The 18,878-nt window shown below is 39.2% G+C and overlaps 4 protein-coding genes across 10 annotated transcripts in view; 2 read left to right on the top strand and 2 right to left on the bottom strand.

Moving 5' to 3' along the window:
* LOC107040724 (potassium voltage-gated channel protein Shab) overlaps positions 1–739 on the bottom strand; it is a 32,927-nt gene extending 32,188 nt beyond the window's left edge. For all 3 annotated transcript variants that reach the window (XM_015260930.1, XM_015260932.1, XM_015260931.1), the window contains exon 1: positions 312–739. The gene's annotated coding sequence lies outside the window, so the exon portion shown is untranslated. The remainder of the gene's footprint in view (positions 1–311) is intronic.
* A 979-nt stretch (positions 740–1,718) lies between these two features.
* On the bottom strand, positions 1,719–6,416 carry LOC107040727 (probable tRNA N6-adenosine threonylcarbamoyltransferase). The gene is made up of 5 exons (XM_015260935.2): positions 6,281–6,416; positions 5,172–5,313; positions 4,247–4,688; positions 3,998–4,176; positions 1,719–3,754 (listed from the first exon to the last, which is right to left on the bottom strand). The coding sequence occupies exons 2-5, from the start codon at positions 5,284–5,286 to the stop codon at positions 3,483–3,485; spliced, it is 1,008 nt and encodes a 335-aa protein (XP_015116421.1). The 5' UTR covers positions 5,287–5,313; positions 6,281–6,416; the 3' UTR covers positions 1,719–3,482.
* On the top strand, positions 5,880–11,907 carry LOC107040725 (arginine/serine-rich protein 1). Of its 2 annotated transcripts, none has more exons than XM_015260934.1 (5): positions 5,880–5,984; positions 6,906–6,973; positions 9,412–10,151; positions 10,547–10,701; positions 11,322–11,907. In XM_015260934.1, the coding sequence occupies exons 3-5, from the start codon at positions 9,414–9,416 to the stop codon at positions 11,725–11,727; spliced, it is 1,299 nt and encodes a 432-aa protein (XP_015116420.1). In that variant the 5' UTR covers positions 5,880–5,984; positions 6,906–6,973; positions 9,412–9,413; the 3' UTR covers positions 11,728–11,907. The 2 variants fall into 2 exon arrangements, with proteins under 2 accessions (XP_015116420.1, XP_015116419.1); XM_015260933.1 differs by having other exon boundaries at positions 5,881–6,090.
* A 1,139-nt stretch (positions 11,908–13,046) lies between these two features.
* Positions 13,047–17,515, top strand: LOC107040703 (zinc finger C4H2 domain-containing protein). Of its 4 annotated transcripts, none has more exons than XM_015260905.1 (5): positions 13,047–13,708; positions 13,993–14,164; positions 15,467–15,648; positions 16,308–16,508; positions 17,130–17,515. In XM_015260905.1, exons 1-5 carry the CDS (start codon positions 13,653–13,655, stop codon positions 17,257–17,259), a joined length of 741 nt encoding a protein of 246 aa, XP_015116391.1. In that variant the 5' UTR covers positions 13,047–13,652; the 3' UTR covers positions 17,260–17,515. The 4 variants fall into 4 exon arrangements, with proteins under 4 accessions (XP_015116391.1, XP_015116392.1, XP_015116390.1 ...); XM_015260904.2 differs by having other exon boundaries at positions 13,051–13,708; positions 16,296–16,499; XM_015260903.1 differs by having other exon boundaries at positions 13,051–13,708; positions 16,296–16,508.
* The last annotated feature ends 1,363 nt before the right edge of the window (positions 17,516–18,878 follow it).

The raw sequence follows: 18,878 nt of genomic DNA, 5'->3' as shown, positions 1-18,878 counted from the left end.
CCCCCCCCCCCCCTAATGCCATAGCTTCAATCATAGAAATAGTCCCCCCGTATAGTGACACAATTGCATTTCCAATGCATTGATCCATCAGTTAAATACATTCTATTAGACTCAATGGTAAATTGCCTCTGCGCAAACCCTCGACGGTAAATAAATACATGTATTTTCAAATTCAATAGCTTCGTCTCGCCAATAAAAAAATCTGGATAAAAATAACTCGAGGGGAAAATAAAATAGTATTATTTGTTTCATTCGCGAGTGTTATTTTGTTTTTTTTTTTTCATTCACTCAATTGTCGGTGTTGCCCTCACCTTTTTAAGGAAGACCCCAGTTTGTCACTTGAAACAGGTCACTCACTGGTATGATAAACATATTTCGTCACGATAACTCAACAATCCAACGCCTTCAGGTGCTTGCGAAACGTGCTTTGCCACTTGTTTCATGGGCGCTGCGAGCAAGCTCTATGAATTCTCTCCCCTATCGATTGCCATGTGTGCCCCCCGCAGTCGCACGCTTCTCTCTTTTTACGAATTGTTGGTATTTATCACTGAACAGCACGGGTAATCCATTGAGGCGATCACTTGGTCTCGGTAAATTTAGAAAAATTGGGGGAAAATTGTTCTTTTTTTTTGACAAGGTAACTTGAGCGCCTCGAGTTATCTGTATTTCTTTTGTATGATAGCCAGTGTTACTTTGAGAAGACTAGTCACGACTGAGACGCTCAACTGCTTCTGCTGGCTCTGGCTTCATACGATTGTGACGGAGCATTACTTGGACGCGAGCCAGCTATGCGCCTGCCTGTCTTTTTACCCCTGGACGATAAACTCGGCTACCCTGTATGAGCAATATCTGTGGTTGGGCTTAGGGTGAATGGGGGAAAATGGCTACTGGGAGGATTGACTGGTGATTCAATCATTTTGACAAGTGCCTTGGTTTTGGTATACAATACGTACCCCTGCCAGATACCCTGCTAGAAATTGTCACATGGGGAGTGGGTTGCCAGAGGTGAATTTAGGACTCTTCGGAACACTTTATATAATTATATAAGTGGCCGGGTAGGTGTACGGGACCTCCCATTTCGCCACCTTCCTTCAAAAGGCAAATTTATTTTAATAAATTAATTTAAAGATAGTCACTTTCTAAATTCACGAGCATGGTAAAGCATCGAATTACGAGCCTTACCAGCTCTTGGCGTCACCCAGGACCCACGGCGCGGACGTGGCTGGCATCGGATCCCAAAAATTCCCAAATATAAAATTTATATTGAGAAAGGGTCCGTATAGTCTACCAACACCAGTGCCTTCCATCCAGTGAAGCGACAAGACAAGAATCAAGTAGTTCTTGTGTTGTCTTGTCATTTTAGGGTTTTTCTCTGGTCTTGTCTTGTTCCAATTGGCAAGAGAAAATTCGTCTTTTGTCTTGTTGGATATGCGCAAGAAAAAAAATCGTCTTGTCTCGCGTTCTCTTGTGCACCTCGACAATCTTATTTTTCAATTCCGTGAGATTAATAAATTGAGTTTTCCTCGTTTGGCTCGTATCACTTGTGATTTGTTGACAATTGTGAATATTGGTAGCTCTTCAGAATGCAAGTGTGGTCAGTCTGTTGAGGACCTTAATCATGTATTTTGGCAATGACCTATATTTCCCTGAAAATCACACCATTTCAAGAAATTTCCTCTAAAACCGACAATTTTCTCATCATTTTTCATTTTCTGCAGTTTTATTATCCAATCTATTTCCTTACATTTTCGTTGCTAACACTCAACTATGGCCCTTCTATGATACACCACGAGCGAAAATGATCTCTAGTCTAGTCTACCCTAGTCTATGTGCAAAAGGATATTTACCACCTCATCATATTAGACCTCTCTTATGTAAAACTTATATTTCATTAGCGAAAATTATGGATAATTTTGGCAAAAGCAGTGAGCTATCTATCTAAGTTGACACACTATTATGGTATTTATGTAGAATAAATCAATATAAAAACTTCTATTTATTCCTTTTTTCAGCATTGTTAGGGATGAAGCCCTGGGTTCTGCTAATTGGAGATAAATCTCCCTACAGTGGGTAGATACTGGAATTCGGTGTATTACTCGGTAGAATTAGAGGTATTTATTTATTCAAACTAACTCATAGTTATCCTGAAGGGATAGATATGCGGAATTTACAAAGATGATACAAAATAAGTATTATGCTTGATTTACGTTGACGACTGAACTCCCGCATCCTCGTGAGTTCAATTTATATAATAATTAAGCGGGTCATGTTATGACACTGGTCAGCAGTGTTCCCAGTAAACAGTGATCCGAAAGTTTGCCATAAAGAAGGCTATTTTGCCGATAAATTGCGGCAAATTGTCGAGTTTTGCTGTCTGGGTTGCACATGAACGCTGAATTAGTAAAATAATGAGTGATGAATATAAAATAATGAATGAGTCATGACGTTATTTTGGGGCATAACAGCATAATAAACTTGTAAGTTTGAAATGCTAAAATAAAAAAAAAGTTGACCATTTGTTCATCCAGTGTTCCTTCGGAACGCTTATTTTCAAAAGTTGGTCTTATCCTCAGAAAACACCAGAGTCGAAAATTCGCGATTTCAATATTCTAATATTTTATTTAAGAGGGTCGAAGTATTGGGCTCAATTCAAATTGAGCATGAGTGAGAGTGAGAAAAGTAATTTTGAAATAGATATAGAAAAGAGTGTTTGCCCGAATGAGAGAGTAAAGAGTGAGTCAGTTCTGATCGGATGGATGACGCGTCAAGATGTAAAGAAGTTTAGCTCCCACAACGGTGTACTTTTTTTTGAAATCCGAATTTAACTCAAATATACATTCATTATTTCATTAAATTAAATATCCTGTGTCCGAATGATTATGATCCTACATGAGTTTGCGAGATTGACCCAGCCATAATCTCCAAGAGAACCGTTTTAAATTAATAAACCTTTAATAAAAATCTCGTTATCGTGAAGAGCCTCAGGCATTAGTCATCTACTCACGGCATTTTTTTATTGATAAATATTAATCCATCGTTGGATTATTCACATAACTTCATTCGAGTATTATTTACATATGAACTTCAGTTTTTCTGTCAACTTTTATTTAGTTGCACCTATTTTCAATTTTTATATTGTTATATTGTTACTTTTAGTGAAATCGTGAATAATTTTAAAACTTTGAGTCTGTCTCTGCCAGGAATGTGGCTATGTTATTTGGCCTAGGAGTTTTTATTTCCGATAACTTATCGAATCATCTTGTCACGATTCTTTGAGAAGTCCGGGGATTCCCGACTCAAGGCATTAGGGGACCTGCATCCATTAGGTCTAACCAAAAGCTTTCTTCATGATTTGTTTTCGGGGGAATCATCGAGGGGATGAATTCCCATTTGTCTTGGACAGGTCTGGGGACTTCATTGGGGCTGGGATTGGCTGCACTTCTGAATAGGCAGCATGAAACATTGGAATTGAGGGTTTTTTTTTATTGTCGCCAAGTGATTAATACATCGTCGGTTCGATATCTCTGGGAGCAGGTCGTCTCGTTCCAGGGGGTGGGTTTTCCGTGGTTAAACTGGAGGAGGCCAGCCACTGCTATCATCACTCCGTTGTCTATGCAGAATCTCTCGTCGGTGGCGTAGAGCTTCGCGGAGCGCTCCTTGCACATTATTTCCATCATATTTTGGAGACGTTCGTTGCAGCCAACTCCACCGACTATCAGGACTTCGTTGGAGCCCACGTGAGCCATTGCTCTCTCTGAAATCATGACAATGCAATATTAATCATTAGATTCTAAATCGAAATGATGACAGAAATTGTTTGAAAATTCTTTATCACAGTATTTTCATTATATCTGGAAAAGGAATGGGTTTAGCAGAAAATGCTATGGAACCTTTTTTGTAGCTGAGAAAATTCTCTACAAAAAATGACCTGATACATTTTTTCCTAAATCCACTGCTTCCGGAGATATATCGACTTTTGTTTTGTAGTCTTTGTCACCTGTGATTTCTATCAACATTGCAAAGAGAGTTTCTTGCAGGGAGAAGCATAGATCCTCTTTCGTGTATTTTCCAGAGCTCAACCAGTCCTCTAATCGCTCCTCAATGTGCGATAATATCCCAGAGAATGACACGTCCATTCCTTTGACTGTGTAAGGAAGAGGAGCTAGTTTTTTACCCCTAGAATAATTTGTAAATTTTTGTTTTATTGTTTTTTGAAACGTCGAATGGGGATTTAGTTGTGATTTACGTCTTAGCCATTTGTTCAATGTTGTAGCCAGGGCTGGGGTCGTTGGAGAGCATGAGGAGCCTGGCAAACCTGTCCAGACAATTTCCAACAGCGATATCAATCGTCTCCCCGAAAATCCTGTACCTCTGCTTCGCGTACGCAATTATCTGTGTGTTACCCCCAGAGACGTAGAGAATCGTTGGATTCTCGCTCTTGGTTATCAACCTTCCCATCTCGATGTGCCCAACACAGTGATTTACCCCTATTATCGGTTTGTTGTAGATCTGGGCAACTGTTCTGGCGACCAGAGCCAGCACTGAGAGGGGTCCACCCATTCCAGGGCCTTTTGTGTAACATATCACGTCTACCTCTTTCATTGTCAATTTTGCATCACTCAGGGCTTGCTTCAGTACCTCGAGGACGTGTGTTCTGTGGTGAACAGCTGTTTCTCTTGGGAGAAACCCTGAGGAAAGATTATTCAATCGAGAGTTCAGAGAAAAATTGGGGAAACATGAAAATTTAATTTTATGGCCCTGGGAATTTGGATTTATCTCGTTAATGAAGGGATCTACGAGAAAATATGAAAAGATCGTTTTTGTAGAGAATTGAATTTTCCATAGAAAATGTTCTGGGGCATTTTCTCCTACAATCACTTGTTATTGAGATAATTCACAATTCAACAGAAACCAAAATATAAACATCTGGTTTAAGACGAAATCAACAAAAACTGAATTCGTAATATCTCCGGACCTAACGATGCGATTTGGATGAGTCAGGACTCATTTCAAAATCGACAAAAAAACCTTCAAAATGAAAAAAAAATCGTTCAATTTCACTCTGCCAATCTGAAATTATCGACGATTAAAAATGTTATTTAACGAGTAACATTTTTTTCCTCGTTTTACGATGAATTAATTAATCTTTCATCATTAATGAATGGAATTACCTTCACCGGGGGGTGTGACGTACGTCCTCCTGACATTCGACAGTACCTCATCATCCCGGATGATCCCAATCCCGAGTTTATTGGCACTTCCTTCGAAACCAATGGCCACAACCATCTTTCAACTCCTATTCCCACCAATTTACTAAAATCAATTATCAACAACACACGTGTTATTTATCAACAATAGCTCCCGGCAATTAGCACTCGACTGACGCCCGCGCCATGTCGCAGCCCTCGGACGATTATATGGACGATGTTTTGTCGATTAATCGAAAACATCGATTTTGCATGCCCACACATCAATGTTTTCCATTCGATGTTCTCAACGGTCGATTAATCGACTTTCGATTCTTTTTCTAAACGTCGATGTTTTCGATCAACCTGACAAAATTTATCGTTTCTCAGAAAAATCGATTCACAACCTCGATATTAAAAAAAAAACCAATTCCCCGATAATCGATGTTTTTTTTTTCAATAAAAACGACATTAAAAGAAATATTTTATAGAAATTTGTTTTGTTATCCATGTAATGAAAAATAACATAACGATTTTTAAAATAATCGATATTTTTCCCGGAAAATCGATTCACAACCTCGATATTTCAAACAATACCGATTCTTCGATAATCGATGTTTTCAAAACAATCGCCCACCCTACCGGCCCCTGCTCGAACTTCCCTCAAGCGACTCTACCGACCGAAACCGCGATATTTCCCAGCACTTGTGACGCCTTCGATCCGTAAACAATCCTCGCCCCAAAGTGGATCCACCATCCCTGATCCTAGCGGTGTCCACAACGTCACGCGAGATTTTGGTAAAAAAATAAGTCCAAAAAATCGACCAACTCGTTAATCTAAAAATCGCTAATCCTCGGAGTGTCTCAGTAATCGATAAAAAACAATACCGAGAACAGTTGAAACGTGAGTGTCCGTTATTAGATAAACTGTGGAACAAGCCGTTCACTTTCTCCTCTCCCCCAGCGCGATGTACTTAGAACCTATCGGGGTATTGAATTTCCGTGGGAGCGATGTACGGGGTTATGTGCCACGTAAATCGAAGGATTTTATCGAGATTTACATGCATGCCAAGTTTTACGACGGATAAATTTGCCGGGGATGTTGATTGCTGCTCTGTCTGTCTCGTTCGATGTCTCATGGCGTCTGAAAGCCTGAGTTCATTCGCTGAAAAAAATAATCCCACGGGATTTCGGCTCGCGAGACTGAGAAAATGATAATTTCCTCGGGATTACGACGTCTCTCGGTCGACTGTGACGTCTCGGGATGATGAGCATCGCCAGCGGATGACCTTGCGTCCATTTTCGGTGGAAAAAATGGCGCGTCGGTTCGACTCATTCAAATTCTGACAGCCAAACTTACCTCATTGTTGTTTTTCTCTCCATTCGCGATTGTTTATCGATTGATTGTGGCAGGGAGGGCTGACCGCGATCGCTGCATCACTCGGGTGATGCCGAAATCGCTTCCGGATGCTGTCGGGTTCGTTGCCCCTGCCAATTGTCACGATTATCGAGGATCAATTGGTTTTTCATTTTGAGGAAATTCGGGAGTCTCGGGGGCTCGTCGGTATCGCGATTGCGACAGACAGAGCACATAATTCATGAAGTATATAAGTGCATTTACTGGTTGTTATTTGTGAATGTATGAAAATAATACGTTTATTGCAAACGATAAATCGTATTCAGTGATATGAGAACTAACGTCTTACACTGTACTCGCAGGAGTTTTTTTTGGATTTGAAGAGGCTGGAGGTAATCGTCGACGTACGTCTGAGGAATCTCGAAATTCGGTGAGTTTTTTTTTTAGAATTGCCGAGGTCAATCAAACAAATGACAATTTTTTTTGCGAAATTTTTATACAATTCGCGGGTGTGGGGATTGCAATGAAAAACTTGCAAATTTCGGATTTTTTTTTTGGAGGGTCACCTCCAGTGATCGTTGGCAATCCTTCTCAAAAAAAAAATATATATATATATATGAAGCTTGAGCGGAATGAAAGGATTTTGGAGCCGAAAGGAGATTGATAATAATTATTATTTATAGAGGTAGAGGAGGTTGGGGTAAAATGGACACTTTACTTTTTTTAAATATTAGTGACGGGTTGAAGTGCTGATGAAATTTAATAATTTAATAATTTTTTTTTCAAGAACAATTCTTTCCCTTTGTGATGACCCCAAAACTGAGCTCTATTGAAAACTAAAATCTGCCTCGAAGTTGATCATTTGTATTGAGTTAGGGTGAATTTTTGGGAGAATTTTCGCACTGGCTCTTATTTTTGTTTATAAAAAACGTCCTCAGAAGGACCTATTCATGAAAGATTGTCACATCGCACTAAACTCTGACAAAAATGAAAAAAATCCTTGATGTGATGAATTGAATATGATTCAGATATATCATTATTCCTGAATTAGAGAGCTGCACCCTCTGCCTGCTTCACTCGATAACCCCCATATGACTTCCATGACCTTATTCTGACCCTTATTTTGACCCATGGCCGTTATTCTGACTCTTATGACCCTTAATTTGATCCTCGCGACCCTTATTTTGATCCTCATTATAACCCTTGTGACCTTTCATTTCTGCCCATTAATTTTTGAATCTTAATTTCGAGTACCAAATTTTCATCACCAGAAGTCGATTTGGATTTTAATAATATAGGGCCCCATATGACCTCCATGACCCTTATTCTGACCCTTGTGACCCTTATTCTTACCCTCGTTATAACCTTCGTGACCCTTATTTAGACCCTTCATTTCTGCCCATTAATTTTTGAGTCTTAATTTCGAGTACCAAATTTTCATCACCAGAAGTCGATTTGGATTTTAATAATATAGGGCCCCATATGACCTCCATGACCCTTATTCTGACCCTTGTGACCCTTAACTTGTCCCTCGTGACTCTCATTCTGACCCTCGTTATAACCCTCGTGACCCTTATTTTGACTCCCAAAATCCTTATTCTGACCCTTATGACCCTCAACTTGTCCCTCGCGACCCTCGTTATAACCCTCGTGACCCTTATTTTGACTCTTCATTTCTGCCCATTAATTTTTGAGTCTTAATTTCGAGTACCAAACTTTCATCACCAGAAGTCGATTTGGATTTTGATAATATAGAGCCTCATATGACCCTCATGACCCTTATTTTGACTCCCAAAATCCTTATTCTGACCCTTATGACCCTCAACTTGTCCCTCGCGACCCTCGTTATAACCCTCGTGACCCTTATTTTGACCCTTCATTTCTGGCCATTAATTTTCTGAGTCTTAATTTCGAGTACCAAATTTTCATCACCAGAAGTCGATTTGGATTTTGATAATAGAGCCCCATATGACCCTTATTTTGACCCTTCATTTCTGGCCATTAATTTTCTGAGTCTTAATTTCGAGTACCAAATTTTCATCACCAGAAGTCGATTTGGATTTTGATAATAGAGCCCCATATGACCCTTATTTTGACTCCCAAAACCCTTATTCTGACCCTTGTGACCCTTAACTTGTCCCTCGCGACTCTCATTCTGACCCTCGTTATAACCCTCGTGACCCTTATTTTGACCCTTCATTTCTGCCCATTAATTTTTGAGTCTTAATTTCGAGTACCAAATTTTCATCACCAGAAGTCGATTTGGATTTTGATAATATAGAGTCTCATATGACCTTCATGACCCTTATTTTGACTCCCAAAATCCTTATTCTGACCCTTAACTTGTCCCTCGTGATCCTTATAACCCACGTGACCCTGATTTTGACCCTTCATTTCTGCCCATCAATTTTTGAGTCTTAATTTCGAGGACCAAATTTTCATCACCAGAAATCGATTTGGATTTTGATAATATCGAGAGAGCCCCATATGACCTCCATGACCCTTATTTTGACACCCGCGACCCTTACTCTGATTCTTAATTTGACCCTCGCGACCCTCATTCTGATCCTCTCTATAACCCTCATGACCCCTATGTTAACCCTTCATTTCCGACCATTAATGTTCAAGTCTCAATTTCGAACACCAAATTTTCATCACCAAAAATCGATTAGGATTCTACCAATATAGACCACATCCAAGCAGCTAACAGCAATACCTAAATTTTCCTGCGAATTTATTCCCCATCTCTAATAATTCCCACAAAAAAATTCTCCGCAGCCTATTCCCACCCTAAATACCCCATCCCTCCTGCAGCCCTCGAAAATCAAAGATAGACCCTTGACCTGACGAATTAAATATAATTCTCAGCAATGTCAAGGGACTACGACAGCCGTCGTCGATTGGGGACAAGCTCCAGCAAGATGCGAATGGACACAAGCATCCCCCAGACTCGTCCCCACGGCGAGTCGTCCTCCTCCAAGCGCAAAGAGCTTGACAGCGTAATGCGTAAAGCGCGCGAATCAAAGTCCTCCTACTGGAACAAGAAGCTCCTCGAGGCCGAGGAGCGCGATCCAAACAGATGGCGCCACAGTGGCTACAAGGAGCTCTATGTAGGGTCTACCAGCGGGGAGACCAGTAGGAATCATCCCCGTAGCCCGAGGAGTCCTCGGCCACGATCACCCTACAGTCCTCGTGCACGATCGCCACGCGAACGCTCCCACACGAGGGGTAGAGCGGCCCGGAGTCCCAGTACGGGTTCCACCTGTTCGGACAGGTCGTGTTCGGTTTGTTCGCCGAGGGATCGTCGTCGCGTACAAGCCCAATCACGATCACGCTCAAGATCACTGTCGCCTCATGTGCGCCAGAGGGGACACGTGAAGGAGCATGTCGTTGCTAGCTCCAGTTCGAGGACGGCTATACCGCGTTCAAGGCCACGCTCACCCCCGCCAATACCGCGTCCGCGTACACCACCCCCGGCGCCGCAGCCACAGTCACGCCATCAGAAGGAGTACAAGGCGATGAGGGAGAAGGAGGCTGCCAAGGCCAGGCGGAAGGAGAAGCATCACAGGGTACCCGAGGATCCGAGAGTCCCGGAGCCGATCCCTTTGGTAACAGATCCATTTTTAATTTTAATGTTTCTCGCTATTGGATTATGGGGTTTCATGGAAGACTCCATAGCAATATAAAGCAATAAACCTTTCCTTAACATAAAAGAACTTGGGAGAGTGAATTTTGATCTCGGGGAAAACCCCGAAATCCAACACTCTCCATTCTTTGGGTTTATAAAAAAAAAAAAAAAAAAAAAAAATACATGGGCAATGTAGCCCGGTGGCCTGGCGTAGTGGTTAAGGCCGTTGCCTCACAACGGATAGGTTCCAGGTTCGATTCCTGGCCGGGTAGAATGGTGAGNTCGAATCGAAAATGAAAATTCGAACGAGTATTTCTCAGTATGACAATGTTTCGTGTAAATACTTGAGAGAGATAGCTGTGTTAATTTGTCTAGATGAGAAAGCCTGTGAAGATTGAGAAGACTCACTCGAGTCATCCGCCACCAACAGCTGTTATTCACGCACAAGCAGAGTCTTCAGGGAGTGAAGACAGTGACAGCTCTTCCAATGCTTCTAACGTGGGGCCACCGAAGATGACATTGTCAGAGCGGTAAGTCGATCATCCATTCAATCAACACAGATGATATTCTGGTGTTGAAACGACACAAAATTCCAAGTTTCAACCGAATGACGAAATAAGACACATGTTCCCGACTATTTCGGGACGAGAGAGAATTGCCAAACTGAACACTCGATTTTGCCGCAATATATTGTTACAGAATGAAGTAAATGACTTTTCCCCCGAGTGAATGAGAATGGAATGAAACTGAATGCATAGTCATATAGACTGAATGTATGACTCATATATTTTTCTCTCCTGTACGAATGCCAGACTGATCGAACTGTTCTGCTGTTACAACTCTCATAGAAAAAATTATAATCCAAAACTTATAAGTGAGATATAGCGATTTTGCCGGAATTACATCTTGAATCAAACAAGGCTCCTCAAATATGTATTTGTTAACTATTAACGAATGAACATTTGGCGAAACCGAATAGACCTAGCCTCCAACCAGATCCATTTGTTAACAATAACTAATCCTTTCTATCAGTGAAAACATTTTTTTCATGTGGGAACCTCTCTCATTGATGAGAAACCGCCCATTTTATTTCAATTACGCCTCCAATTCATTAGACCACTTGAAGATTATTACAACAATGTAATTTTAGATTTGGAAAAATGGCACAATGGAGTGTAGATCGTCGAGACATGGAGAACATGCGTATAACGAAGGACGGTGAGAACGCAATGAAAGTGGTGATCGAGGGAGAGGAGAGAATTGCACGATTAGGCTACGATTCACCACCACCTGGCCACTACCCAGAATCTCTATTGGCACAAGGGCCGAGAGGTCTTGACTGTTGGGACGACGTGAGAGTGCGGTACGATTACTACAAAGCACGTGGGTACTTACGAGATTTGACTCTCGATGACTACGTCAAGTGGGAGGAGTGGTGGTACAAGTATCAAGAGTGGCTCGAGGCTGAACGATTCTACGAGCAGTGGGCAGCTGCTGGGGCACGTGGGGGCGGTGGCAGGAAGAGACGTGGAAGACGCAACAATGCTAATCATTGATCATCTTTTATCCATTTATCACACGAACAATCGTTGAGCTGTAGATCGAATCATTTATGTCATTCATATTTAATACATGAGCATATGCTGTGACGTCCTCGTGCTTAGATTATTGTCATAAAACTTATGTGCATGTGCACGGTATATGAGTATAATAAACTATATGCTACGGATAATGAATTTGATGATTTTTTGTTTTACTGGAGATGAAAACCCCCATATGATGCACATATGACCGCTATCTTTCTTGTTCTGAAACTTGTGACCCTTAATTTGACTCTCATGACTCTGATTCTGAACCTCGTGACCCTTATTTTGTCTGTCATGACCATGATTTTGACCCTTGTGACCCTAATTCGGAACCTCGTGACCCTTATGAACCTGATGACCTTTATTCTGACCCTCATGACCATTATTTTGACCCTTGTGACACTTAATTGTGGAGTCTCAATTTCGAGTACCAAATTTTTATCATCAGAAGTCGATTTGGATTTTTAGAATATAGAGAGAACGTAAGGCGATTTTCATGAATACAATCGTCTTGCACTGAGAAAAAAATCTCCCAAAAATTAGTGTGCTGTCCCCCAACGCCGGGACATAACATGGGGTCGTCGAAAAATTCATAAGGGGCAGCCTAATTTTTGGTGGGACTCCGGCCACTTTTTCGGGGGATTCCCGTAAAAATTAGTGTGCCACATGCGAATTCTCCCATGACTCCCTGTTATGTCCCAGCGTTGGTGAACAGCACACTAATTTTTGGAAGGATTCTCACAAATTCTCACAAGAACCCCGCCGAACAAACAAAAGAGAATTGAATACCATTCTGTGAAACATGAATCAACGAATCATAATTGTCCAAATCATTCAGATCAGAGGAAAATAGAATAATTCAACTTTCTTAATATTGCGTTTACTGAGATTTTCTTCGAACAAAGTTGATTAGAATTAATAGCTAGAATTATGAGATTATCTCACATTTTTGACGTTAAGAATAGGAGAATCTGAATGCAATATAGTGAAAATGGTGATCGATTTTTTCACTTTGAACAAATAATATTAATATCCAAATAAAAAATTTCTGATGTGAATGAAAAGAAGCTGTGACTCAATATTCCAAATGAATTTTTANGAATCATTTATTGTAATATGAAAATTTAACCGTTGATAAATTCGGACATGAGAATGATTATAAACAATGAATTGAGAAGAGGATATCTAATCTCAGAAAAAAAGGTCATAAATTTTTCAAAAACAATTGAAAAAAAAAAATTAAAACCAAGAAAACATGGCGTTGTTAAATGCGCCATTTTCGCAGGCCGTCAGATTGGAGAACATTCCCCAAGATTTTGGAATTTCCCGCCTGAAAACCCTTCACCCTTCCTTACCGACCCCTCTCCATCTCTTCAATCTCCCTTATCAACCGAGAAGATGCAATCCTATCGCACCGGCTCTACCGTTTTCTCGTGCTCCCTGACGAATACATATCCATTTTGGGGAGAAAAGGGGGTGCTTGTAGCCGATAGTTGCGTCGGGTCCACAGCACTGATGCTGCACAAAGGCGTTTGCTCCAAAACCCCCAAAAGTCTCACTCATAAATTAAACTCTTCCCATCAATCCCCCCCGCAGTGACATTACCGCTCGTAAAAATTCATAAAAACAATACCCAGTGTTAACGAGACGTGATAGTGACAAGACGAGAAAATCGAGTGCATCATTCCCCTCGAAACTCCAGTTTTACGAGATGAATCTCCGCGCATGCATTGATAAAACATCAGGGAGTTATTGAAAGTTATTCTTCCAACCAATTCGTGGATTTTTCGCCCCTGTAACAACAGTGCTGTTATCACTGGCAACAATCGGCCATTCAATTATTGAATATTAATGCACCTGTGGGAATAAATTCCGGAGAGGAAACAGTGGTAAAAATGTCGGCGGATACTACGGTGATTTTTGCAAAGCTGGAGGCACTCAAGGATATAAGGTACATTTTCACTCCTGAATATATTCATCGGATGTTACTTTAGCAGCCCCTCCCTTCAGCAGTCACTCCTGCCTGGAAAAACTCGAAATAGTTCCCCATCTGGCCGAGGATTTCCATAGGATTAACAGTCCATAAATTTGGATCACTCGCTCTGGCATTTTATTCACTATTGATTTTCCAGGCTTCAGCTTCTCCCATCGCTCTCAGATAAAATCGATTATATCTGGAGGGATTTCTGCCCCCATTTCTTCACGATTGTCACTCATTATTTACGCTTTCTCCAGGTCAAAGACACTGCAATTGGAGAAGATGAAGCAGAGGATTATTCAGGAGGTCGAGCAGACTGAGCACGAGGACAAGTGTCTGATGGATTACAAACAAGAAATGGAGCTACTTATGCAGGAGAAAATGGCACATGTCGAGGAATTGAGGCAAATTCACGCTGACATTAATACCGTGAGTTTTTAGGGGAGAAAGGACATTGAGGGGAGTTTATGAGATGAGAGATTTCAAATATTTTGGGGATATCCAAGGACTTTGGATAGTTTTCTCCAGTTCTTCATTTGAGCCCCATTTCGCCCCAAATTTCTGGGCATTTTACGATGATTTTATTATTTAAACTCTGCAGGTCTGAATTTTAATCTCGATATTGCATCCCTAAAAACATTTTTTTAATCTTTTGAGGAAGATTTATGAAATGATTTAAAAAGTGCAATTTTTTGCGAGCATTTTCTATCAATTTATGAAGAATCAATTTACCCTCGTAAAAATCATTTGTTAGAAATCGTTATAGGTTTATTCATTTTTAGAATTTTTGCAGAAATCGAGTTCATGTCTGAAAAAATTAGGTTTCGGAAAATTTGAACAATGTTCATTAATTATTTAGAAATGACGAATGTTTACAAAATATAATAATTCTGTGCAAAAGGTAAATGTAAATGCTTTCTTCTTTGGCTTTTTTTTTCTTGTAAAGTGCTTTTCTACATTTGTAATGCAACACCAGAGCTTTCGTTTGAGCTTCATTTGACCTCAAGTTTCTGGGCATTTTACAATGATTTTATAATTTAAAATTTACAGGTCTGAATTTGAATGTCGATATTGACCCGTTAGAAAGCATTTTAAAAATCTGAAAAAAAGCGAAATTATTAAATTATTTCGACTAAAACGTTGATCATGTCAAGAGCCTGAAGAAGCTAGATATTTAGCAAAACGTCGCACCTATGGCAAATTAACGAACGTTGTTTTTTTCATTTCTCGAAATTTTCTCTTGATCCCTACTGAAGATTTATAAACATGGAGATAAACAACAAAATTGAAAAATGAGAAAGATTGATGAAATAATTAAAAAATTGCAATTTTTGAAAATTTTCAGCTTTTTTTGTCAATAATTTGTAAAAAATCAATTTGCCAACATGAAAATAATTTATTAGAAATCGTAAAAAACTTATTCATATTGAGAATTTTACCACAAATCGATTTCATGCCTAAAAAAATTAGCTTTCCGAAAATTTACACAATTTCAATTATTTATTTATAAACAACGAATGTTCAAAAAATAATAATTCTCTGCAAAATGTGACTTTAATGACGCGAATATTGATGATTTAAAAAAAAAAATTCTCACGCAATTGAATAGACAAATTTGGTGATTGAAAATCGTTGAATCTATAATGTCGTCAAATAAAAGATACTTGGATATCCTTAACGTTTGAGTCGTTAAATCTTTATGTCACTGAGCGTAAAACGTATCTTCCTCAGATGGAGTCCGTCATAAAACAAGCGGAAGAAGCCAGAACTCGTGCCAGGGAGCACGCTAAAATACTCCACAATAATGAGTATCAACCACTAAAACATGACATTGATAGAATGCGTAGGGAATATTTGGGCCTTGAGAGACTGCCAGAACTTTATGAGACTGAGACTGACTTAATATCACCAGAGTAAGTCGGCATTTCTCACTGTTGAAAAAGTTTTATTATCCCCCCTGACTAAAGTGGCTCACGTAATGACGTTTGTCAACCTCAAAATTCATATCCAACAAAAGTTTTTACGTGACAACCACCAGTCCTAAACCTTGTCCTCAACTTTGTGGTTTTGCTTCCGAATGGAAGCCTTGTAATCGCTCAGATTTAAATTTCCAATTTTTTCTTGCTAGGGATGAATCGAATTTCATGATTTTTTTCATGAATACAGACTTTAATATGCTCTATTCATTGACACCAATTAAAATTCCATTTTTCATACAGATTCGAAAAAATTGATATTTTTCCAAAAATCGATTTTTCAACGATCACTCAAAAAATTGTAATAAAAATGGAATTAGTCATGGCTCAAAAAATTGATAACAATATCCTCTTGATTCTATCAGAATATGATGGGGGTCGCATAAATTTTGATGCCATTTCAATTGATGATAGTACTTTAACATGAAAAAATAGAAGAAGACAATAGCAAAATAAGAATTGATAAAAGAGAACCCATTTGGAAGCAAATTGCTAATTTACCAGCAACAACTGCACCCATTCATTAAGAAAATGCAATTGTCCACTTGTTTGGGGTTTAATGGGAGCCTTTGTATGAATCCCAGCTACTTTGATAGACCTATGCAGAAAGCCGAGTGGAGGGTGGAAGTTCGGGGGGATGATTTAATGCAACCACTCGGGTTGCATGGACATCCGGGGCATCCTGGTGCTTCAACGCCATTTTTAGCCCCTCAGCCGCTGCAGGGCCCCAGTAAACCCGAGCCCAGACCCTTACCACCCGCCACAGGTCCGCCTGCTCCAACATTCAGGTACCACTGGTATAACTCAATTTTATATCATTTTTATTAATGGATTATTTTCTGCTGGATGAGGCATTATTCATTCGTCGATTGAGAAATAACCGTTTTATAGATTTCCGGGTTCAATTATTCATTTACACTGTTTGAAAATACTTCACTCAATTCTTTTAAATTTTTACATTGGGAATGCAAAATTCCACGGAAAACTCAATGAACGAAAAATTCAATCAAAAATTGCCTAAAAAAATTCAAAATTTCATGAGTTTTTTCCCCTAAAAACAGTTTTTTACTACAGTGTAAATAAATAGCAATTATATTATGAAGCAAACCAGTACCGAAGGGGTAAAACGGTTCAAGTCAATTTTGACTATCTGTCAGTTTTCCCGGAATATCTTGAAAACTAAGGCAGATACGAAAATTTGTGTTATGACCTTTTTTGTAGAGCGAATTGAGAGCTACAAAAAAGGTTATTACGAAAATTTGGCTATCTCCGTTAGATTCGGAGATATCCGTCAAAAACTCAGCAAAGAGCCAAGTCGACTTGAATTTTTTGTCGTTTCACCGCTTCGTTACAGAAATGATAATGTCTCATGAGCAGAGCCACACGATAGACAAGAAATAATGTCAATAAATTTTCAGGCAACAACCGCCACCCATGAAGTCCTGTCTCTCCTGCCATCAGCAGATCCACAGGAATGCACCGATCTGTCCATTATGCAAAGCTAAATCTCGCTCACGTAATCCCAAGAAGCCGAAGAAGAAGGACTGAGGGAAGGAGTGAATTTTTTTATCCAGAATGCAGAACGACAGACTCCCGTTGATTATTATCATGTTTAGTTGCTTATTTTCGAGTATTAATTCGTGGTTTCGTGTGTCTGATGAATAACCAGTTAGTAGAAATTTATCTAACAGTAGGAGTAATTAATCATGTAATTAGGGGTTGTATTTACTGCCTTATGTTCGCGTTTACAGGAACATAATCAATTTTTTCACAGTCTGATTTGTATAATCCATAGGCATGTATTCGTAACATTTTTTAATAAAACAAAATTAAGTAATTTGGGCGTGTTGAAAGTTCTTTTTTAATTTAAGGTGTTATGAGGGGAAGTTGGAGTCCAGTCCTATTTTATTACCCAAGCTTATTTAATTAAATGTATTTTATTATTTCAACTGAAGGAAATAGTTTATTATCCTTTAACAAAAACCCTCACAGTATGTATAATGATTCATATTCGAAAAACCCTATTCGTTTTTTCAATTAAGTTTCTTCATTAAAAAAAGTATAGGCATGCAATATAGAAAAAATTAGGAACTCTCCACTCTGAGAAATACCAGAAATCACGTACAAGTCATAAAACCTGAGCGCACGAAGGGACATTTCATACCCTTTTTTTGCTTCTCTTGGGACTTGCCCCGAGGGTCCCAAACTCATGTTGAGGCTGCTTCACAGATCTCTTTCTTTCTTTCATGCCCTCCCTAGAAATTCACCAATTTTAAAACTGAGAGAAAATTTCTGTAAAATCATTTGTCCTCTGGAACCCTCACTCTCAAAATTTGTATTTCAAACACACTATTCTCTGTACTCTGACAAAATCAAATCTTCACACCAAATATCCGTAATTTAGTTGAGTCTTTTAGTGATTTGTGTAATCAAAACTGTTTTTAAAAGCTTTATTAGTGTCATATAATCCTTACCTAAGTGTGCAAACAATTTTAAACTTGTGTAATTAATATATTCAAACTTTATCTAGTGTATGTGAATTGTGTTTTTAATCTCGTCGCATCTCCCCGCTAGAGATCAGTATATCTGGGATTTACAACCCAGGAGAAGAGGCTCACAAAATAAAAAACCGCACGCGTCGACTATACCGTACACTCGGTGTAGTGTCATAGTAGCATATGTCGACACGAGTGCGTAAATTTTTATTTTTACTCGTGGGAGGTCAGTAGCTTTCGCTAAAGGCGAAATGGCCAAAGACGAAATGCATCAAATTTCACTTTTCGCACGAGTGATAAAAAAATGAAAGACCACTGTTACCTAGAATGACAAATAAACAATTCGCAGCTACTAACTTCCAACTATACTCCTTAATTCCCCTGTATCATGGATTGATAATCAGTGAGTAGAAATTTCCCCAACAATACGAATTCAACTCACTAATTAAGACCTCAGCATTCACATTTCCTGTATTTCCCCTCTGCACGAACATAATCAATTCAGAGCTAGACACAATCATAATACAGAATGAAAATTAGTTTAGTACGTATAAAATCAGGTAACTATACTGTACAATTTTTCAAGTTTCATTATAATTTTTATTACATCAATTAATTCAAATATTAAATTGATCATAAATCAAATTTTTCAATTTTTTAAATATTTTATAA

This window comes from Diachasma alloeum, unplaced genomic scaffold, assembly GCF_001412515.2.
Source record: "Diachasma alloeum isolate Michigan unplaced genomic scaffold, Dall2.0 Dall_scaffold_00340, whole genome shotgun sequence".
NCBI lineage: Eukaryota > Metazoa > Arthropoda > Insecta > Hymenoptera > Braconidae > Diachasma > Diachasma alloeum.
This window is presented reverse-complemented; position numbering and strand designations above follow the sequence as displayed.